At 39.9% G+C, this 23,220-nt stretch overlaps 3 protein-coding genes across 7 annotated transcripts in view; 2 read left to right on the top strand and 1 right to left on the bottom strand.

Annotated features, from left to right (window-relative positions):
• Positions 1-7,501, top strand: part of IPP (intracisternal A particle-promoted polypeptide) — a 40,884-nt gene extending 33,383 nt beyond the window's left edge. For both annotated transcript variants that reach the window (XM_049618633.1, XM_049618632.1), the window contains exon 9: positions 5,514-7,501. In XM_049618633.1, coding sequence (XP_049474590.1) covers positions 5,514-5,738 — 225 coding nt within the window. In that variant the 3' untranslated portion in view covers positions 5,739-7,501. The remainder of the gene's footprint in view (positions 1-5,513) is intronic.
• TMEM69 (transmembrane protein 69) overlaps positions 1-15,362 on the bottom strand; it is a 145,172-nt gene extending 129,810 nt beyond the window's left edge. The window contains exons 1-3 of one of the 3 annotated variants that reach the window (XM_049618677.1): positions 13,625-15,362; positions 11,821-11,957; positions 8,956-10,673 (exon numbers count right to left, since the gene is read on the bottom strand). In XM_049618677.1, coding sequence (XP_049474634.1) covers positions 9,963-10,673; positions 11,821-11,862 — 753 coding nt within the window. In that variant the 5' untranslated portion in view covers positions 11,863-11,957; positions 13,625-15,362 and the 3' untranslated portion in view covers positions 8,956-9,962. Of the gene's footprint in view, positions 1-8,955; positions 10,674-11,820; positions 13,144-13,624 lie in introns of those variants that run through there. The other 2 variants (XM_049618676.1, XR_007455040.1) reach the window with 2 other exon arrangements.
• Positions 15,363-15,466: 104 nt separating this feature from the next.
• Positions 15,467-23,220, top strand: part of GPBP1L1 (GC-rich promoter binding protein 1 like 1) — a 67,312-nt gene continuing 59,558 nt past the window's right edge. Inside the window, exons 1-2 of one of the 2 annotated variants that reach the window (XM_049618644.1) lie at positions 15,467-15,689; positions 16,453-16,523. The gene's annotated coding sequence lies outside the window, so the exon portion shown is untranslated. The remainder of the gene's footprint in view (positions 15,690-16,452; positions 16,524-23,220) is intronic. The other variant, XM_049618643.1, reaches the window with a different exon arrangement.

Genomic DNA, 23,220 nt, shown 5'->3' on the forward strand with positions numbered 1-23,220 from the left:
AATACATATTTCTTGTTACGTCACATCCTCCTATTAGTTCTTTGCCTGTTCTAATAGAGTCTCACTTTATGCATTGAACAGATTAGTAGTACTCAAGACACAAGGGGACCTCTGGCAGTCTTGCTTGCAAATCTTAGCTGCTTCAACCTCTCTAAACTATGATCTCTGTCTCCTAAATCAGATTACTGTCATGCTGTGCTTGGGAATCTCCTTCCCTGTACTACTGTTTAGAAAGCCCCATCAGACAGAAAGCTTGGACACCTTGTTTGTTTCTTTTTCTAAGGGATCACAATTATTCATTGTGTGTTGTCTGAGAACTTTTGTTTCATAGGTTTTGTCCAGTTTTCTAGGTTTTTATGGCAGGAGGACAGCTTTGGTAACAATTAGTCTACCATGGCTGTAAGTGGAAATCCTTCCTGTGTCCTTTTGACATGTTCCATCATTCATTGAGCATTACTTTATAGATAATAAAATATTTCAAGCTTATTTTGTACTTTCTCTGCTCTAGCCCTGGAATCAGCCATTTCTCTAAGAAGCTCCAGTTCGTCTTAGGGAAGGATAGTATTTAGAAACCAAGGTCTAGGCACTTGGACTGCTCATTACTACTGGGGTATTGCTGCTTCTAGGCACTCTCAGTAAACAGAGCTAGGAAATATATATATTTATATACATATATTCACGCACATTAATTTGTAAATATTTCTGTAACATGTAAGTATTATACATTATAAAACCATGAGTTCATAATGATAACTCCAAATTCCAGTACAATATCTCAGATTCTTTCAGGCCTTACCCATTTCCATTTTTGTAAATACCTTCTCTGTTAGTTAAAAACTTGGGTCCTATTATTCTCCCTATAGCTGACCCTTGAACACAACATGGTTTTGAACTGTGTGGGTCCACTTATACATGGAATTTTTCAATACATACAATACGGTACTGTAAATGTATCTTCTCTTCCTTATGATTTTTTAATAACATTTACTAATAGTAAGTTATTAGTAATTAAGTTCGTGGGGAGTCAAAAGTTACACATGGATTTTCAACTGCATGGGGGTAGGTGCCCCAACCCCCTTGCTATTAATGGGTCAACTGTATATTTACTTATTTGTTAATTCAATGTACTTGTTAAATGAAACAAATCTCCCTACTATGTCCAACTCTCTTCTCTAACTGCCACTTCTGTACATAACCCTTCTTTTTTTTTTTTTTAAATGTTTATTTATTTTTGAGAGACAGAGACAGCATGAGCGGAAGAGGGGAGAGAGAGAGAGGGAGACCCAGAATATGAAGCAGGCTCCAGGCTCTGAGCTGTCAGCACAGAGCCCAACTCAGGGCTCGAACTCATGAGCCATGAGATCGTGACCTGAGCCAAAGTCGGACGCTCAACTGACTGAGCCACCCAGGCGCCCCTGTACATAACCCTTCTTGTCACTGCGTATATGAGCTCACCAATGTACTTTCTTCCTCTCACATACTGGGTTGACTCAATTATGCTAGGAAGGGAAGATTAGAGGAAAATAGGGAAAGGTTGTGTCTTCATTGAATCACCATTCTGTTGTGCATTTGTTCATTAATCCATTTATTCATTCACTTGTACAGACTTCTTAGTATGTAAGTATCGATCAGATACTATGCATGGGGAAACAGGGCAAACTGAACATGCAAGGCCCCAGTTTTTAAGGAGCCTAAATTCTAGTGGGGAATATATAGACGTAAATAGACAATTACATCACAGTTTGTTAGGTGCTGGGATATGCAGTAATAAGGTGTGTTATGCTGTAGGCTTATAGGTTAGAGCAATTTTTTCCAAATTAGTTTCCATGGAGTACTATATTTATCTAGAGAGAGAGAGAGAGAGAGAGAGAGAGAGAGCGAGCATGAGTGGGGGAAGGGGAGAGAGAGAGAGGGAGGGAGAGAATCCCAAGCAGGCTCTGCACTATCAGTGGAGAGCCTGACACAGGCTTGGTCTCACAAATGGTGAGATCATGACTTGAGCCAGAATCAAGAATCAAACACGCAACTGACTGAGCCACCCAGGTGTCCCTAGTTTTTTGCACTGTTAAGAGGAATTAGGTAACGTGTTCCCCTAATCAACTATATGTAGGGAAAGTCGGGTTAAACAAAGTTAAATAAGTTTCTTTACACAATTTAGTACAATAATATGCTTTATGCATCTTTATGCTAAATCTCTCAAATTTTATGGTGCACACAAACCCTTTTGTTTGTGGATGTTTGTGGAGCATTTCTGGAATAAAGTGTTTCAGGGAACATATTTTGGGAAATGTGGATTAATGTTACTTGAATTTTATGGTTCTTAAACCACTTATGGTTATTAAAACCTTTAAAGCCTAAAGATTTAAATTTTCTTTCTTTTCTCAAGTAAAAAGAATTTTGTTAACAGCTTTATTGAGATATTATTCACACACCAAACATTTGAATTGTTTAAACTTTTGGCTATTATAAACAATGCTGCTGTGAACATTTGTGTACACATTTTTGTGTGGACATGTGTTTTCATTTTTCTTGGGTATATACATACCTAGGAGTGGAATTGCTGGATGATACAGTAATTCCAACTTCGGCTCAGGTCATGATCTCACAGTTTGTGGGTTTGAACCCAGCTGTCTGTGCTGACAGCTCAGAGCCTGGAGCCTCCTTCGGATTCTGTTTGTCTCTCTCTCTCTGCCCCTACCCTGCTCATGCTCTGTCTGTCTCTCTGTCTGTCTGTCTGTCTCTCAAATAACAAACATTAGAAATTTTTTGAAAAATGGATTGTCTTTTTATTATTGAGTTGTAAGAGTTCTTTATATATTCTAGTCCTTTATCAGATGTATCATTTGCAAAAATTTCCCCCCATTCCAAAAAGTGATTTTCTTCACTTTATGGTATAGTTAGAAGCACAAACATTTTTGGGGCACCTGGATGGCTCAGTTGGTTAAGCGTCTGACTCTTGATCTCAGCTCAGGTCTTGATCTCAGGGTTGTGAGTTTAAGCTCCACATTGGGCTCTATGCTGGGTGTGAGGCCTACTTTAAAAAAAAAAAATCAGCATTTTTAATTTTGATGTTTTTTTCTTTTGTCATTTATGCTTTTGGTGTCATAACTAAGAAACCATTGCCTAATTCAGTGTTATGAAGGTATTTTTCTAAGAGTTTTATAGTTTTAGCTCTTATATTTAAGTCTTTGATTCATTTTAAGTTAATTTTTGTATAGGGGTTGAAGTAGGGGTCTACCTTCATTCTTTTGTATGTGGCTAACCCATCATCCCAGCACTATTTGTTGAAAAGACTATTCTTTCCCATTGGATTGTCTTGGCACCTCTGTTGAAAATCAGTTGACTATGAAAGTGAGGGTTTTATTTCTGGACTGTCAGTTCTATTCACTTATCTATCTATATGCCTATTCTAATGCCACTACCACACTGTCTTCATTACTGTAGCTTTGTAGCAAGTTTTGAAATTGGACAGTGTGAGTCCTTCAACTTTGTACTTCTTTTAAAGAGGGGGTTTAGGGGTACCTGGGTGGCTCAGGTATCAAAGCATCCAGCTTTGGCTCAAGTCATGATCTCACAGTTTGTGGGTTCGAGCCCCACATCAGGCTCCACGCTGACAGTGCAGAGCCTGCTTGGGATTCTTTGGGATTCTCTCTCTCTCTGTGTCCCTCCCCTACTCATGCGCATGCTCTCTCTCAAAATAAATAAATAAATAAACTTAATAAATAAATAGAATAAAAAATAAAAAATGGGTTTAGCTATTTTGGGTCCTTTCCATGTGAATTTTAGAATCAGCTTGTCAGGTTTTGTTTTTTTTGTTTTAAGATTTTATTTTTAAAAATATTTATTTTTTTTTTACGTTTATTTATCTTTGAGACAGAGAGAGACAGAGCATGAACAGGGGAGGGGCAGAGGGAGAGGGAGACAAAGAATCCGAAACAGGCTCCAGGCTCTGAGCTGTCAGCCCAGAGCCCGACGCGGGGCTCTAACTCACGGACCGCGAGATCATGACCTGAGCCGAAGTCGGCCGCCCAACCGACCAAGCCACCCAGGCGCCCCAAGATTTTATTTTTAAATAATCTGTATACCCAGTGTGGGGCTCAAACTCACAAACCCAAGATCAAGAGTCTCATGTTCTTCCAGCTGAGCCAACCAGGTGCCCCATCAGCTTGTCGGTTTTTACCAAGAAGCTAGCTGGATTTTGATAGGGATTACATTGAATTAGAGATCAATATAGGGAGTGTTGCTATCTTAACAATATTAGGACCTTTTTAAAAAATGTTTTTAATGTTTACTTATTTTTGAGAGAGAGAGAGAGAGAGAGAGACAGCGAGCGAGTGGAGGAGGGGCAGAGAGAGAGGGAGACACAGAATTCAAAGCAGGCTCCGGGCTCCAAGCTGTCAGCACAGAGCCCAAAGCAGGGCTCGAACTCATGAACTGCGAGACCATGACCTGAGCCAAAGTCGGACACTCAACTGACTGAGCCACCCAGGTGCCCCAGCAATATTAGGACTTTTCATCTTCAACATGGAATGTTTTTCTGTTTGTTTAGTCGTCTTCAGTTTCTTTAAACAATGTTTTATAATTTTCAGTTCCTTGAACTCTGTTTTTAAAATTTATTCCTAAGTATTTTATTCCTTTAATGTTTTCTTAATTTCATGTTCAGATTTTTCATTGCTAGTGTATAGAAATTCAATTGATTTTTGTCTGTTGATCTTATATCCTGAAACCTTGTAGCACTTGTACTCTGATAGTTTTTTTTTGTGGATTTTTTTTTTTTTAATTTTTTTTTTCAACGTTTTTTATTTATTTTTGGGACAGAGAAAGACAGAGCATGAACGGGGGAGGGGCAGAGAGAGAGGGAGACACAGAATCGGAAACAGGCTCCAGGCTCCGAGCCATCAGCCCAGAGCCTGACGCGGGGCTCGAACTCACAGACCGCGAGATCGTGACCTGGCTGAAGTCGGATGCTTAACCGACTGCGCCACCCAGGCGCCCCTACTTTTTCTGAAAATACATTTTGCAAATCATTAACTCCACTAGATGATCTTCGAAAAAAAGGATTCCGTGGTTAATAACTGGACAAGTGTTGATAGTAATATCATTATCTTGGAGATTAATAAAGGTCATTAGCATATTAAAGTCCTTCTGTATAGAGCTTTTTTCTTCTTGGAGCTTTGTGGGTTTGTGGTGTGTGTGTGTGTGTGTGTGTGTGTGCGCGCATTACCTACTTATATTCAATAGAACTAGTTTTATAGAATGCCTGCCTATAAGGGATTTCTAGATTGTCTCCTGATCATGATTTATAATTAATCAAACATGTTTTTCAGTTGTTTTCCTCTAAACTCGTTACTTTTGTCTATGCCTACTCAAAAGTTCATTTGAAAATGTTTATATGACTGGATTGTGAGTTTGAAATTTAAACATGTAAAAAGAACTAGAGTATCTGATTTCTCAACAGTTTTCTCTGTTACCATTTTATGATTTCTGCTCTTTTTTTATTTCCTCTTAACCAGGAAAAGTGGGTTGAAGTTGCTTCGATGAAAGTGCCTAGAGCAGGCATGTGTGTTGTGGCAGTTAATGGGCTTCTGTATGTTTCTGGAGGTCGATCTTCCAGCCATGATTTCTTGGCCCCAGGTACCTTGGACTCTGTTGAAGTTTATAACCCTCATTCAGATACATGGACAGAAATCGGTAACATGATCACCAGTCGTTGTGAAGGTGGTATTGCTGTACTATGAAATATAAAGCATAAGGGAGCACAAGAAACATTTTGAAAATAAAATGTTTGCAAATCACATATGTATTTGGTGATAGGACCCTCTGATTCTGTTGAGTTTTCCATGTATTTGATAGGTTAGATGACTAAAGAATGATTTCTCTAAGAATTTGAGTGAGAGGAGATATGGAACATATCCTAAATTAATAAAGAACTCACACAAATTTGTTAAGCTTACCAATAGCAATGCTGTTTTTGCTCTAGAATTTTCCCCTAAGGGAAGAGTCCTAATTGTAAAAATGATTTGCTAGAAGCTTCTTGGCTAATAGCCCCTTTACCTGTTTCTCCGGGGCAAGCCAAGCTGTAACATGACCCTTATGTGATACAAGAATTTGAGTGAGACAGTTTAAAGATGTCTGTACATTCATGATTCAGTCCATAGCTCCATGGCCATAGTTGAACCTACAGAGAAAAGCCAATGAAACAACTCCCTACTTTCATTTGATGCCAGGAGTTTTCAATAGCCCCAGACTTTTTATTAGCAGCAGATACACTGGGAGGGACATGTGGGAAATATCTAGCTATCTGTATAGATGTTTATATAGATTGATACATTTTTGCCTATTGTTCACAGGGTTAAAAAAGCTTCTGTTCACTTATATTTTTTGTCTTAATGCTGAAAATGCAAGTGAGGAATTACTAGGAGGTTCTTAGTGATAGTCTATTAGTGCAATTGGATAATATAATGGGTAACAGAGCCTAGTGGGAGGTTAACACCTATTTTCTAAATAGTTCTTAGTTTGGCTTTGGGAAGAGGGAATTTTATTACACCATCAACCTTGGTAAAGCTTACTTATACTTGAGCAAGCCTAAGTATGAACTTAGTACAAAGCCTACTGCCTTGCTTGGAAAAAGTGGAATTGTAGGTACCTATGAAGCTTTTATAGACATTGTTAAGTTAAAGGACTCTGATCCAAAACTGCTTCTCAGAACTTTTCATTTTTCACCTGAGAAACATTCTAAAGAATGTTTTCTGTCCAGTTCTGAGGAACATTCTTTGTGTACATGATCATTATTTTATTTATTTCCACTAGTCGTTTGGAACCATACATATTAAAGGTCTTGCATACATTTACGTTTACCTAGTGATTCCAGGATTTGATTTGTATATCCCTGATTTCCCTTTTTCTTTACTAAAGTTCTTCAGGGTATTGTTAACAGGGATCAGCAGCTTATTTAGATACACAATCTTTGGTAAGCATTAAAGACTTAGCACTCATATCCAAAATATTTGGATTGGCCCACAAGGGTACTTTCTTCCATAACTTAACCATATGCATGTATTAAGAAAAGCCCAAGTAGTGCAGACACAAAGCTCTGTGTCCCTTTCTTTGGGGTATCCTGAAAGTCTGAAGTGTCATAGATGCTTGGCTGAGACCTATAAAATGTCAAGGAATGAAGTATCAAGATCATTTGTAAATTATTGAAGCTCTAATTTATGTGCCTTTAATATTTCTAGTTATAGAAAATCTGCATTCTGGTTCAAAAGAGATTTAAAAAATACTACTGTAATTTAGTTCCCATTATTGCCTGGTGCCAAACTAAAATGGCACTGTGAGGGAGGCATTTTGTATTGTGGTGGCAGAAACCTGTCAAGACAATCCATGTTTGGGCTTAACAGGTCCAGACAATCTCTGTAAATAGATAATTGTAAAAATGCTTATTATTTTTTGGGTAGTGACACTGTTTTAAAAATAATGTACTAATAAAGTATGTTGATTTTTGCTTTCCTTGTATTACTTATAACTTAGTTTATTAGTGGTGTTCCTGGATCACCACCAAACTAATAGGATTAACCAAGTTTTTTAGTGTTTTGTTTTACCTTTAGGGACTTGCACATTTAGTTCTTACATTTAAATCTGTTTTCTGAGCAGCTGTTAATGTGATCTTCCTTCAAAATATTTGACAATCTTGGAGCACCTAGGTGGCTCAGTTGGTTGAGTGTCTGACTTCAACTCTGGTCATGATCTCATGGTTCATGAATTTAAGCCCTGCATCGGGCTCTGCTCTGACAGTGCAGAGCTTGCTTGGGATTCTTTCTCTCTATGCCCCTACCCCGCTTGCTCTCTCTCTCTGTCTCTCTCAAAATAAATAAACTAAAAAAAATTTTTTTTTTTTAATATTTGACAATCTAATATACTTCAAGACGTCCTGTGCAATGTAAAGTTGGATGTACTTTAAAATCAGTTAAAAAAATTTTTTTTAAATATTTGAGAGCGAGCGAGCTCAAGAGCACATGAGTGGGGGAGGGGCAGAGAGAGAGAGGTAGACACAGAATCCAAAGCAGGGCTCGAACTCATAAACTGTGCATCATGACGTGAGCTGAAGTCTGACACTTAACTGATGAGCCACCCAGGTCCCCCTAGAATGTTTTCTTAAAGAATCATACACTGTAATTCACTTGCAAAGTGCATTTGCCTGCCTCATTTATTGAAATTGGGCAACTAGCTTAAAAGTGACTTGCCCCTATTCTGAAAGATGATGAATTTGAGATCAGAGTTTTAATTTTTGCAGTCCTCATGTAATTTAGAAGCAGTTTCCTCACCAAAACACTGTGAGTAGAATCTGAGAAAGAGCTTCTAAAGTGTAAGGTTTCTTTTCTTTAGTGTCAGACTGTAGGTAACGTATTCTCTGCATTAATAAAGAAGGATTGTGTGGTGGTTTTATTGGTAAGCTTCTCACTGATCAGAACAAGGTCTAGCTCTGTGGTATTTGTTTGCTAGGGCTGGTGTAACAAAGTACCACAGAAGTTTAAACAATAAAACTTATTGTCTCATAGTTTTGGAAGCTGGAAGTCTAAAATCAACTTGTTGGTAGTTGGTTCCTTCTGAGGGCTGAAAGGAAGGCATGTATTCTAGGAATCCTTGGAATGTGGATGGCCACCTTCATGTATACATGACATTTTCCCTGTATGCATGTTTATCTCTAAGTTTTCCCTTGTTATTAGAATACTGGTAATAAAAAAAGAAGAATGCTGGTAATATTACATTACAGCTTACTCATATGCCCTCATTTTAGCCTTATTACCTCTGTAAAGACCCCGTCTCCAAATAAGGTCACATTCTGAGATATTAGGGCGAGGATTTCAACACACAATTTATGAAAATCAAGTTAACTAATATTTGAATACATTATCCAAAGATAACATATACCAGGTTTATATTCTTTAAGTTTATTGATTTGAGAGAGTGAGCAAGCAGGGGAGAGGCAGAGAAACAGGGAGAATCACTTGCAGGCTCTGCACTGCCAGCAGAGCCTGATGTGGGGCTCAAACTCACAAACCATGAGATCATAACCTGAGCTGAGATTCAGTCAGACACCTAACCAACGGAGTCACCCATGTGCTCCTACTGATTTATAGTCTTCTGCCAATTAAATTGTTTTTCCTTTTTTTAGAAGACAATCTCAAGAGACTGTTTTCAAGTTAGAACCTAAGGTGTTGCTTCTGTTTTTAAAAAAGCTTCTGAGTTGTGTAACCCAGCTTTACTTTTCCTAATTTATACATACTTGTGACTTTATTTAAAAATTTTCTGACCAGCTGATGATATTTGAAGATGGGGTTGTGTCTATAAAAATTGGATACAAACTGGAAAATGTGTCCAGCTTTTCTTTGAATATGGCTTTCCCCTTATGATACTGCTCCCTACTGACTTTTAGAGCCACAGATCCTTTCAGCTCATATAACTAGATTACACCAGATAAAATGAGCTTGGAAATGCAATTCTCAGGGCCAATTGCAATGACAACCCCACAACGGAACCACCTATTATTTTCAGACACTCATGGATACAGAGTTTTCCTCTTATGGGAGAATATGCGTGTCTTTTTTCAATGATCATAAGGCTCTAGCAAAAAGGATTTTCATTTTTATCATTTTATATATATATTTTTTCATTTTACGTTTTTCAAAACAAGTAAAACATTAAAATGTTATGTATAATTCATACACACTGAAAGCTGTAACCTAAAGTGAAAATGACTTGTTAGGGATTTTCAAACTCTTATCAAGTAATTCCTAGGAAATAAAGATTTCTAGAAATGAAAAAAAAAAAAAAATCTGTGAATAAATAACCACTGACGGGGAACAAAAGCTAAACAAGAGAAGAAGAAAAAGGTGATGCCAAAACACAACTTTATGAGGCTTGTAGCCAACATGCTAACATTATCTACAAAGTAGTTTTTATATTTATTCTATTTGACCAGGCTTCTTGAGTCCTTTCTCTGGATAAATATCTTTAACTAGTAAAGTGATTACAAATGAAAGCAAAGCCACTAAAGTGACTACTATCTTAAGGACTTTGAACCAGTTGGGATAATGTGGCAGGAGAAAAAGTTCAATGTGTAATGCTATCCCCAAACCTATTATTACTGTGACTATAGCTTCACTGAGTCTTTCAGAAATAAGGAAGGCAAACCATGAAAACAGAAGAGGAGGCGTACTACTAGCTAAACTGAGGAAGTCTGGTTTGGCTGTATTATCTTCTGGCAGAGCAAAACCCCATTTGATCCCTCCCAAGAAAGATAGGAAACTGGCTCCATAAGCCATCTGAGTAAAAGCTAATAAGGGGATATAAGTCTTTGCCATCACCATGACCAGTGGTGGAGCAACAAAGGGGATTACTCCTGCCAGAATTATGTATAATACTGGCTTTGGGCTTTCAAGCAGGAAACTTATGGTGCCTGGTGGCTTGGTTGGAAGGACTTCTTGCTTCTGCTGCTTCTTAAAGCTGCATGGGGAAGTATGATAGTATTGTGTCTTGTTCATATACACTGGGAATGATGAGAAAAACCAAGGCCCTGGCAACAAAGGGGAAAAGTTTTGCTGGAGACATGTCTTGAGAGAAAGTGTTTCTATTCTGCTGGCTCCTAGTCGGAATGTGAAAGGGTACTTCAGCATCTAAAGAGAAAACAGAACCAGTAGACAAAAACAAATTTTAAAATAATCGCAATTTCTTAGTTAATCCCAAACTGAAACAATATAAAAACAAAGCATCTCCTTTCTATTAGTACATCAAACTTACAAAAAGATTGTACTATAGGGTGATGTTAATGCTAGCTAAGGCTAGCAAATAGTGCTAAAATATGCAAAAGAAACTGAATAGAAACCTAGTGATGTATTTTTTCCTACCACTAACCTTATCCTATGAAAGGAGTATCTGAAAGAGAAACAGGTAAAGAGTACACCTTTAGGATCTGACATTTTAAACTGCCTCTTCTATTTATAACTTGCAAAAGAAGCAGTGTTAATTACTGTGGGAATGCTATTTTATATTGATAAAGCAATCTACCTTCCAGTTTAGCTTTATAGAAACTATACTTTCCATAGCTCCATTCCTTCCTACATGTCTCTGCCTACTTTTCTCTGTAGGGAACCCATCTTTCAAAATTCAGCATGAAGCATTCCCCAGTCTGAATTAATGCTCCTATAACTATGTAAGTATCTTCTGCACACTCCCATCATAATTCTCACGGTGAATGTAAATTATGTGTTTGTCTCCATATACTTGAGAGTCAGAACCATATTTTTTCCTTTGTCTTCAAACAAACAAAAAAACTCCCCAGTGCCTTTCATGGTCACAGCCAAAATAAAAACCTTTCCTGCTGATTCTGTGCTTTAGTGAGCAGATTTCAGACTTCAACTAGCTAATAGATGAACAGTGACTCAAAAAGCATTGAATGAAAGAAAAAAAAGCTATTTAAGAATCTTGGTGACTCCTCAAAATGCTAGGAATGATTCCATCCTGGAGTCTTTTCTTCCTTTTGTTTGGAATGTTCTTCCCTGAGCTGTTTGCACAGCCTATTCCCTCTCTTCCAACCTATTTTTAAGTACAATCTTAAGTTTATTGTTGATACTCCCTATTCCCCTTCTCTGTTTTATATTTTTCCAGAGGACTTACCACTTGATATATGAAATAATTTGTTTTACCCACCTTTTCCCGCATCACCTAAATATATAAGGATAAAGATTTTTGTCTTTTTTTTTTTTTTTCACTGCTATTGCCTCAGCAAAGCAGTGCCAACAAATATTTGCCGAATAAACCAACCTTTGAAGATGCCTGAGAAAACTTCTGGATGAAATGAAGCATGCTGGGTCCAATTGAAAGTCTTGCTCAGGAAAATGCCAGGCAGTTCTGATTAATTCATTTTTATAGCTAAGTGGAGGGGCTGAATCAGAAGTATGCTGCTGTGTACAAAACAAGATGTCACTTAATTTTCTTCATTTTATACATATCTTTTTATAAGTAGTAACTCAAGAATTTTCCTTTGAAAACAATCATTAATGTCTTCAAAAAATCAGTAACACATTAAGTAGATAGATCCTTTTCATCTCTGAACCATTCTTTTATTTTTTATTTTTATTAATGTTTATTTCTTTTTGAAAGAGAGAGCACATGTGAGTGGGCAAGTGAGGTGGGGGCAGAGAGAGGGGGAGACAGAGGACCCAAAGCAGGCTCTACACTCTCAGCGGGGCTTGAACTAATGAACTGTGAGATCATGACCTGAGCTGAAGTCTGGATGCTTAACCAACTGAGCCACCTAGGCACCCCTGAACCATTCTTCTAGCCTTTGCTGTTTGGTGGAACAGAAAAAGTAATGTACAGCGACAGAAGATTTGTATCTTACAAACACCTCTATAATTCCCCAGCTGTGGTGACCTTGCATAAATTGTTTCCTTGAAGTGCAGTTCTCTCATTAAAATGGAAAGTTATAGCTTCTCTGTTCTCTTTTTTCACCTTCGTTACCTATTTTGGGTAGGCATTTACAGTTCCAAATGATGGTAGCAATCAATACAATTTAGCTGTGAACCAAGCACTGTAACTATGTGTTTTATATGCATTAACTCATTTAATACAACAACGTTATCAACTTAGTGCTGAAAGAACACATATAGCCTGTTAAATTAGAGTGAAGATTTTGGAGTCAATTTGTGTTGGGATCATGGCTCCACCACTTACCAAGTATGTGACTTTGAACAAGTTATTTAACCTTGTTATGTTGCAGTTCACTCACCTTTGAAATAATCACAAGAACTACATAGGGTCGTATTATAATACATGTGAAGAACTGAGAACTGTCCCTAACACAAAGTAAGCACTCAAAAAGTATTAACTATATTCCCACCTTACACAAGGGGAAATGGTTAAAAACCCTGTCTAATGTAAGCAGCCAGTAAGTGGTTGAGTGAGAAGATAAATCTAGATCTGTCTTACATGAGTTTCACTCTTAATCAGGAGAATGGGTGTCTAAAAGATCCAAAAACCACATGTGCTACCTAAGTAAACATTTTAATGAACTAATTTCTAGGTCACAGCTCTTAAGGCTGGGTAGAGAAATCCTGTATACATACCAGTCAATGTTTTCATTCTATAACATAAAGAAGGAGGGAGGTAGGTTATCCCGGTCCTATGAATAGATCTTAGATGGCACTTACACCCACTCCTGACTTCCAAATACATATATCTGCGGGGCCCACACTCACTGTTGCTCAAAATCACCTGCGTAAGAGCTTTCCGGACTCCCTATGCACTATGACCATGTGATTTCCAACTCTTGGTTGTTAAAGGGAAAGAGTGATGGCCTAAACCCCGGGACGGCAACTGGTGAGGAAATGAAGGGCAAAGAACCAAGGTTTAATCCGCTCAATTTAGGTGAAAACGGACGGTATTTCCACTGCCCCAGAGGGAAGACTTGCAGACTGCAAAGCCTCAGAGTGAACATTTGAGAGAAGTGTCTGGACGAAAGGATCCTCGGGAAACTGCCCCACAGTGCTCGCGGCTTTGATTTACTCTCAACCCTTGGTGACCCCATTCCCAATCTGCACCCTGTGGCAGCCGCCCTGCTACTTACTTGCCACCTTGGAATCGGGAGATGTAAATAAAGCTGAGCCACGAGAATAGCCAGGTATTCAGGAAAAGGCAACTTCCGGCACGTGGGTGGTAACAGTCCCTCCCCACTTCCTGAGAAGGGGCGGGTTGGGGAACAGTCCGGGTGGAAACTTGACCAGCGCTGAACTGGTTCCCATGACAGGCTTTCCATCTTGGGTTATTATTTTAAATCTTAACTCTGGAAGCTGGCTTTTGAAGTCTGTAGGATGCCTGAATGGTCTTTCTTTTAGGTTTCCCAGCCAGCAGAATCTGCCCCTCCGAGTTCGGGAAGGTAGAGTGTAACTACTGAAACAATGACAAGTGATAGTGGTAGGAGAGATTTGGAGTCTAGGTTGTGTGACTTGGCCAAATTGTTTGCCATCTCTGGAACTCATAACAGGGTTTCTAGGATCGATGGGCCACATCTTACAATGTATTAGGGTCCTGAACTACTAAGAAAAACAAAACTGTTTTTAGCTTCCATTCTCGTTGCTTGGACATGGAAACGTATTAAGAAATAAAGAGTATGGGGGCGCCTGGGTGGCTCAGTTGGTTAAGTGTGGGATTTCGGCTCAGGTCACCATCTCCCGGTTTGTGAGTTTGAGCCCCACGTCGGGCTCTGTGCTGACAGCTTGCTTGGAGCCTGGAACTTGCTTCGGATTCTGTCTCCCTTTCTCTCTGCCCCTCCCCTGCTCACACTCTGTGTGTCTCTCAATAATAATAAAGATTTTTTAAAATTATTTTTAAAAAGAGTACAAGGGGCAGGACTTTTGCTTCCATGAAAGGTATGGCGATAAGAGCATTGGTTTGGGTTGATCTGAAAAGTTAGATCATTCTTTGTCACCCTCTGTTTTAATTTTTATTTATCAGCTCTGTGACCTTGGACAGTCTCGTGTCTTCTCTGGGCCTCCATTTCAGTCTATCAAAGGAGACAGCGCCGAGCAATTTGAGCGTTCATCTGAAAACAATAGAGCTGGAAGGGCCCACGCTGGCCGCTTCCTCCAATGCCTCAGGACTCTAGGTAATCTAGCTTCCCGGCTGCTGGCCACCATATGGCTTAGCGTCCTGTGCAGGGTGGACCCATTGCGAATTCTTCGTAATAATAACCGCTTCTAATCGCGATAGGCTTTCACTTTTATTTCCTTCTGTCATGGCAGCGCCGCCCCTTCCAGTAGTGCGATATCCAATGAGGCGTTGGGTCGGAGAAACAACTTCTCCACCCAGGCATAGGAGCAGGCTCCGGACAGAAATACGCCCTGCGCTGGGCCAAGGCCGTGACGCCAGCCATCGGGCGGAACTACCACTCCCAGCGGGTATAGCGCGTCGGGACCAGCCGCGCAGGCCTCAAGAGCCCGGCGGTGTGGCCCGCTGGGGGCTGAAGTCTTAACGACGCGCGCACTGGAAAGAGTGGAAGGTGGGAAGGGTCGGAAAACACGGGATCCTACGAAGCCGGTTTGCTAGTACTTGTACGGGTAGCTTGGGGACGCGAGCATGCTCAGAAGTGGGGTACGGGAGGACGAAGGGGCGGGGAAAAACAGTACACACATACACACCCACCCACTCATTCACACGCATCCAGGCCCTGGTGTTCGGCCGGGGGTAAGAGGAGGGATACCAAACTCGGCTGGTCTCTCCCTCTCAAGCGGCGCGAGGAAGGGCAGAGAATTCAAGTCGGCAGACGGGTGGGGGTACTGTCTCCAGCGGCCGTAAGGGGGGGTTGGGGACCACGCACGGAATAACTGCCGTTCACGCGGCGGAACGTTGGCTGCGTGGGGCGCCGGCAGGGTCACCCGAACAGGGCTCCTGCGCTTGCGCTCCTGTGGGAGGTGCGAGCGGGTGGGCGTGTGTGAGGCGTGGTCGGAGGGGGGAGGGCCCGGCTGGCCGTCGCTCCTCCCCCTCTTGCCCCTCCTGGGCCGTGTGGGCCGGGCAGCCATTTTGGGAAGAGCTTTGTTATGGTTGTGGGCTCTCCACCTTTGCGGGATCAGGAAGCTGGGGACGCGCCCTCAGACGCCGCGTATGCTCCCTATCTGTAGCCCCGCTACTGCCGGGTGAGTAGGGGTTCCGGGAAACGGGCGGTAGGGGATCTTGAGTCGTCCCGGCTCGGGGCTCCGCCCGGTGCCTGACCAACCGGCTGTTGAAACTAGTTGAAGGAGGCTCTCTCACAGGTGGTTGGTATAGGTCGGCCCCGGGAGGGGGAGAGGAGCCGAAGGGCCCGCGGTCCTGTGGTTCGGACGGGGCACTTCCCCCCGCGCGAGGAGCTTTGCAGTCGAGTGTTGCAGCGGCTTTGCCCGAGCGCTTCTACTTCAACTTTGGTCTTCGGGTCGGAACGCTCACCTGCGGCTCTCTGGCTCCTCTCCAGGCGTTCCGGCTTGTTGGTGGTTGAGTGGCTTGGTTTACGGGTTTTTTTTCTCTCCCCTTCTTAAATTAGAACCAAGGGCTTTTGTTTTCCAGTGAAGGAAAACCTAAGGAGGAAAAAATAGTGTAAGTCAAATGTGGGACCTCTGAGGGGAAAAGAAGAGCTTTAAGCACCAGCGTTTCGGTTCTCCGTGGTAGCGAGGTATTTTCTTTGATTTAGATTTAAGTCGATATCCAACACCTACGGATCGCCTCCTGCTCCGAAAAAAAGCTGGTCGATGTTGAAGAGTTTTAACGAGGATTTTTTTTACTGTTTTAAATCTACCTCTCCACCCCCATGAAATTCAAAAGAAAGGCTGAATCTAAAATGGCTGTAGCTTGGGAAGTGCCCTAAGCTTCAGTAACTTAAACACATTACCTTGTCTTAATTTTTGGTTGTTTCTTCTACGAGGGCAGCAGCTGAATCTTTTGATATTGGTCTTCTTGCAATTGGTGTCTTGAAGAGTCCTTGCTAGGTGAAAAGAAAGGTGAGGCTAAAGAAGTTTGCTTACTCCAAAAGTTTACGTAAGAGTGGGTGCGGGTGTGTGTGTGTGTGTGTGTGTGTGTGTGTGTGGTTGCTTATAGTTTTGAAATTGTGCTATGATGGTAATTTTATCAGCCAACTTTGTGCTCTGAGGTTGGTTTGTCATATTTGTTGAAATACTTATTCTTAACTTTGATATTTATTGCTTACCAGGAAAAAAAACCAGCTAATGGTGTGGGTCATGTTTTAGTAACAGAAGTCACACATTCCTGAGTAAATCCAGTCCAAAACTAAAGTGATTGGTAGTCTTCAGAAGACTCAGATTTGTAATTTGACGGACTTCTGAAGTTTTCCGGTCTTTTCTGTGTAATACTTGAAAGGGAATCAGAGTGCTCTTAAGTTTGGGACCTTGATTGCAACTCTGTGAGACAACCAGTGAAAACGAACTTTAGATGTGGAGTGGCTGATTGTTGTGTGTGCCCTTTCAAACAAAAGGCTGCCTTTTTGTTTGCCCCTCTCCCCACCCCCCCTTTTAAGCCATCAGATCCAGAAGTTTAACTGAAAACAAAAAGGCATAGACTGGAAATCAAAAACAGATAACTTCAGTGTTTGGGAAGGTGCTTGAGTTTCAGGTTGCAATCTGCTTAAAAGATAAAATAATAAAAATGGTAATCGTGAATGAGAACTTGGGAATTAATAGTAAAATAAGCTGTCATCTTCCTTAAGGAGTCAGTTTCAATTTAACATACTGCATTCTTTTAACACAAAAGTTTAGTTTTGTCAGTGCTCCTAGGATCTTTTTTTGTTTTTAAATTATTTTGGTGATTTTACAAGGAAAACATTTGCAGTGCTCTATAGAAATTACAAGTCAACTGCTTTGTGTATGGCCATTTGCCTACTGAACCCATAAACTTAGATGCTCAAAATGGTTTGTACATGTTGATATAAATATTCTTTCAATTGATTCTGTATATAGTATCTTATCAGAGATCTTGAAATAAGGGGGGATGTTAGGAAGCCTTTTTATTTTTTAATGTTTATATATTTTTGAGAGACAGAGACAGCACGAGTGGGGAAGGAGCAGAGAGGGAGACACAGAATCCGAAGCAGGCTCCAGGCTCTGAGCTGTCAGCACAGAGCCCAACGTGGGGCTTGAACTCACGAACTGTGAGATCATGACCTGAGCTGAAGTCAGCGTTTAACCGATGGAGGCACCCAGGTGCCCCTAAGCCTTTTTATTTTTAATAAATGCAATCCACGGGTTTTCTCATCAGTGGCTGTTTAAAAGCTTGGCTGAGGGGGGCACATGCAACCATTTTAATAAGTTTGGAATAAAAAAATCTGGGACACATTTCTGCTTATAATTCCTATCTACTTATTTTTAAAATGTTTAATTAATTAATTTTTTTTTTTTTTTTTTTTTTTTTTTTTTGAGAAAGAGAGGATGCACTTGCTGGAGGAGGGGCAGAAAGAGAGGAGAGAGGGAATCCCAACCAGGCTCCCAGCTGCCATTGCAGAGCCAGACTCTGCTGATCCCACTAACTGGGAGATCATAATCTGAGGTGAAATCAAGAGTCGGACCCTCAACTGACTGAGCCACCCAGGCGCCCCCTGCTTATAATTCATTTTTAAATTCTGTTATAGATACAGTACACAATTCTGAGTCATACTTTAGCAGATTGCATATCTTTGTTTTATGGTTAAATTGTATGTACTTAGTAACAGTGATAACTAGGCAATCTGTTTCTAAGTCATTGTGCTTCACCATTATGAATGCTGTCTTTACTGGTGAAAATGAGACTATTAGAAAGGTGACAGGCACAAAAATTTTAAAGGATCTCAACTAAAAAAAAACTTCATGGAAAAGGTAAATTTTGTAGTGGGTTATTTATGGTTTCCCAAATAGATGGGTGAAAAAATCGAGGTGCAGCATAGATAACATGTTACCTCATATGTGACTGTAGTTGCCGTTGTTTGGAATTTAATATTTGGTGTGTTGAGATCTAGCTGTCCAAGTCATTTCTAAATCAGACTCTGATTTTTATTTCCAATTGTAGTGTGCCCAAAACAAAACTGGCTACAACAAACTAGTTAAGTAAAAAAAAAAAATAGTTGGGGCGTCTGGGTGGCTCAGTCGGTTGAGCGTCCGACTTCGGCTCAGGTCATGATCTTGCAGTCTGTGAGTTCAAGCCTCATGTCAGGCTCTGTGCTGACAGCTCAGAGCCTGGAGCCTGCTTCAGATTCTGTGTCTCTCTCTCTCTCTGCCCCTCCCCCGCTCATGCTCTGTCTCTCTCTCTCTCTCTCTCTCTGTCAAAGGTAAATAAACTTTTTAAAAAATTATTAAAAAAATAGTTAAGAATGGCTGAACTTTTGTCCACAGGTAACTTTAATAAGGTAAAATATTGCTAATGTTATGTGACTCGAATTTTTATAGATGATTGCAAATATCCCGGGCAAGTATTTAAAGGAATCAAATAGTTATTTTCCTTTACTAAAGCAAACAATCAGCCTTTATTATTATTTTTTTTTTTTTTCATTTCAAGAAATGATAGAGGCTATACTGTGGTGCCAGTTTGGGTGTTCTAAGGTGTTTAGAAATTCCTAAATGACCATAAAATGTCTTGCCACCAAAGAACTTAGTAGTTTAACACATAAGTGGAAAATGTTCATAGGATAACAACATAGAAAGCAGTCTTTCTTAAAGGAGTTGACTTTTAACATACTTACTATGTTTACCTTCCTTTTCTATGATAAAACTGCTTTGCCTTATGTTAACCAGATGTCAGGCTAGAATCACCGGCATGAAAAAAGTTTTGGTACACTTTTCTGAGCATTAGGTCTATTTGTGCGGAATACATTTTGTTTTCAGAAAAATCAAATTCATTTAAATTTGGCTATACTTTAGATTTCAAACTCTTATTTCTGCTGATTGTAAGTTTAAATTTTGTTATATAAAAAATTCTTTTCTGAATGATTGCTATCTTTGAAGTATGTTGAAAAGTTGTTTTGAGGGCTCTTTGGCTAATTAAAAGGTAGAGCTATTCCAGTGTTCCTGCTATGTGTTTATGAATTATTAGCTCTACTTTTTAATTAGTCTTACGAGATATGGTGGGAAGGGTAGTTTATTTTGGGCTTCATAAGCTATGGGTTATAATAGAGTCTAGTATATAACCCAACGTATATAATTCCTCAAAATACTTTTTTTTTTTTTAAGCATTTATTTTCGAGACAGAGAGGGACAGAGCATGAACGGGGGAGGGTCAGAGAGAGGGAGACACAGAATCTGAAACAGGCTCCAGGCTCTGAGCTGTCAGCACAGAGCCCGACGCTGGGCTTGAACTCACGTACTGTGAGATCATGACCTGAGCTGAAGTCGGCCGCTTAACCAACTGAGCCACCCAGGCGCCCCAAAATACTTTTTAATTAAATAGATAATCTTATCCCTTCTACAAGTGAGTGTATAGAGGGTCCAAGAAATTACGTAATTTACATAACATAATGAGAGATCTGGATTCAGGCGCCTTTCTCTGATTCTGAAGCTCAGTTTCCACCACATCTGATGCAAAGATGACATGGTGTGGTAATTAAGGCCACCAGTTATACAGCCAGGTTTGAATCTCAGCATTGCCACTTACAGCTTTGTGACCTTGGAGAGTTTAAAGTGAAATTTCTTCTGTGCCTTTTCCTTCCTCTGTTAAATGGGGATAATAGTAATTTCTCGTAGAATTATTGTGGTAAATAATATTTGTAGAGTTCTTAAAAACAATGCACTTCATGGGGCGCTTGGGTGGCTCAGTCAGTTAAGAATCTGACTTCGACTCAGGTCAAGATCTCAGTTTGTGAGTTCACACTCCACACCGGGCTCTGCGCTGATAGTGTGGGGCCTGTTTGGGATTCTTTCTCCTCTTTCTCTGCCCCTACCCTACTTGCGATTGAGCGTTCTGTCTCTCTCTCTTTCAGAATAAATAAATGTTAAAAAACAAAAAAATATATATGTATGTATTTATATATGTATATATATAACAATATTTCATAATTGTTATATAAACTGTATGAAATTGTCTTTAATGAATGTCCTTTTACCAATCAAATGAAATTTAGTGAAATCTGAACAGAATGTTGCATGCGGAGGTTCTTCTTTTTTTCTTTATTAGGTATTATTTTTCTGTTAACTTTTCTAGTTTATCTGAATGAGAATCTAGTTCCCACATACTATAATTGACATTCTTTCAAGCTTCTTAATTTTTATGTTTCTTCTGTGTCCCCCCCCCCCTTGCACTTTGTTGAAGTCAGATTATTTGGCACAGTTTGCCACATTCGAGATTTTTGTAATTTCTTATGAATTGGTAGTTGGGTATTGAAGCTTAGATTGAGATTTGATACATTGGGAATAAAGAGAAGACTAACTTCATAGGTGATTCTGTGCATTTGGGGATTATTTTTTTCTGGTTTGTTCAGTGGTTTTCATATCATTTTCTTAAAATTTGTCTATTGAGCAGCATAGAGTAATTAAATGAGTTATTTGTCCTCCTTTGATATGCATGTAAAATGGAGTGTTTCGTTTGCCAACTTAATACTAATTTTCCAAGCAGTTTTTTTTTCCTGTCCTTTTTTTCTTCATAGTATGTATTTATGGTGTTGTAAAATTGAGCTGAGTGTGCTGGGTTTGCAGTGGTTTTGTTTTCTAGTTTTGGTTACTAGTGAGTAGTTTTCTCAGTGTATTTGGTTTGAAAATTTTTCTCCTCTTGCTTATGCCCCACTCCCAACTCCCTTAAGCATTTTATTCTTAGCACCTATTGAATGCTCACTATAGGGCAGGCACTTCTTTCCCCACACCCCTAGGGAAAACATCCAGGCATATTCTTTTTTTTTTTTTTTTTTTTAATTTTTTAAAATGTTTGTTTATTTATCTTTGAAAGAGAGAAAGTGTGTGAGCAGGGGAGGAAGGGGGCGGGGGGGGACAAAATCCGAATCAGGCTCCACGCTGCTAGCTGAAAACCTGATGTGGGGTTCAAACCCCTGAGATCAGGACCTCAGCTGAAGTCAGATGCCAAACGGGATGCTAAACTGACTGAGCCACCCAGGTGCCCCCAGGCATATTCTTAACACTACCTGTATTCACCATTTAATCTTTCAACGTTCCAACAGTCTCCAAATTACAGATAAAGATTTGAAGCAAAATGAGATGAAGTGACTTGCCCAAAGTTACCCAGCTAAGTACGTGGCAGAACCGGCTAGATACAGTCTGCTCTTCTACCTTAAAAGTAACGTTTGGATCGGAAGCCAAGTTTATTCTTCAGAAGAGATTTTAGAAATGCTTGTAAGTTGGGGTGCCTGGGTGGCTCAGTTTGTTAAGCATTCAGCTCTTGATTTTGGCTCAGATCATGATTCACAGTTCGTGTGTTCGGACCCCATGTTGGGTTCTGTGGTGACAGCGCGAAGCCTGCTTGGGATTCTCTCTTATCTTCTCTGCCCCCTTTTCTCTCTCTCTCAAAAAAAGAAATGGTTATAGGTAAGATGAACTTGAAGTAAAAATGTGTGTCTTGTGATAGTTATTCACTACTGTTACTTACACCCATCAGTTATAAAAATTATACATCGTTTTTATTTTTTATTTATTTATTTATTTATTTATTTTTAACGTTTATTTATTTTTGAGACAGAGAGAGGCAGAGCATGAACGGGGGAGGGTCAGAGAGAGAGGGAGACACAGAATCCGAAACAGGCTCCAGGCTCTGAGCTGTCAGCACAGAGCCCGATGCAGGGCTCCAACTCACGGACAGTGAGATCGTGACCTGAGCCAAAGTCAGACGCTCAACCGACTGAGCCACCCAGGCGCCCCTATACATCGTTTTTTAGATGTGACAAGTAGTCTTTTCCCTATTAGGGAATTGGAGCCTTTCAGGGTCAGTGTAGCTGCAAAAATTTGATAAAAGTTTATCACTGTTGAATGGCTTGTTTGTTTGTAGCGTAGTTGATACAGTGACTTCTGAAGCAAGTGCTATGAAAACATTTTTGCTGTTTATAAAACCTTATGGTTTCAGGTACTTGCATAAATCTAATGCTCTTAATTATCTGAATCTCATAGCTGGCAAATTTTAATGTGTCTGGATTACATTAGGTAGTAAATATATTTCTATAATATACTATTATTTGGAACTTTTGTGAGTTAAGAGTGTTTAGTTATGGTTGCAGCAAGTGTTGGTGACCATTGAATGATGGCAGTATTGGAAAGGAGATTACTTGAAAAAAGTTAATAAATTTTACTCTTCAAAAATTTTATATTTTGTGAAATTACTTTCAGGAAATGTTTTTTGGAACAGTGAAGCGGAAGGTGGCACAGTGATTAAAGTTTATTACTGATGGGAAAACTGGCAAGATTCCTGTGTTAGACATTCTAATTGGGATTTAAAGTGATCCTTTGTTGTTTCTTTTGACTGTTTACCGTTTTAACCCCCTTTGTATATAGCCTTTTTGTGAATCTTAGTGGGAGAGGAAGCTGGAGAGGCTGTGTGTATATAACTTGATGCATACACACATATACATACCTACACATACACTTTCTGTCCTGAACACCTGGCAGTTGTCACCCAAGTCGTGCCAATCACATACACTTGACTGAGGACTTGCATCTGGTGTGAGAGATGCAGAGAAGCAAGGACAGTTTAGAATCCATTCCATTGGCGGGTGGCAGTAGCTGT

The sequence above is a fragment of the Panthera uncia genome (genome assembly GCF_023721935.1).
Source record: "Panthera uncia isolate 11264 chromosome C1 unlocalized genomic scaffold, Puncia_PCG_1.0 HiC_scaffold_4, whole genome shotgun sequence".
Classification (NCBI taxonomy): domain Eukaryota; kingdom Metazoa; phylum Chordata; class Mammalia; order Carnivora; family Felidae; genus Panthera; species Panthera uncia.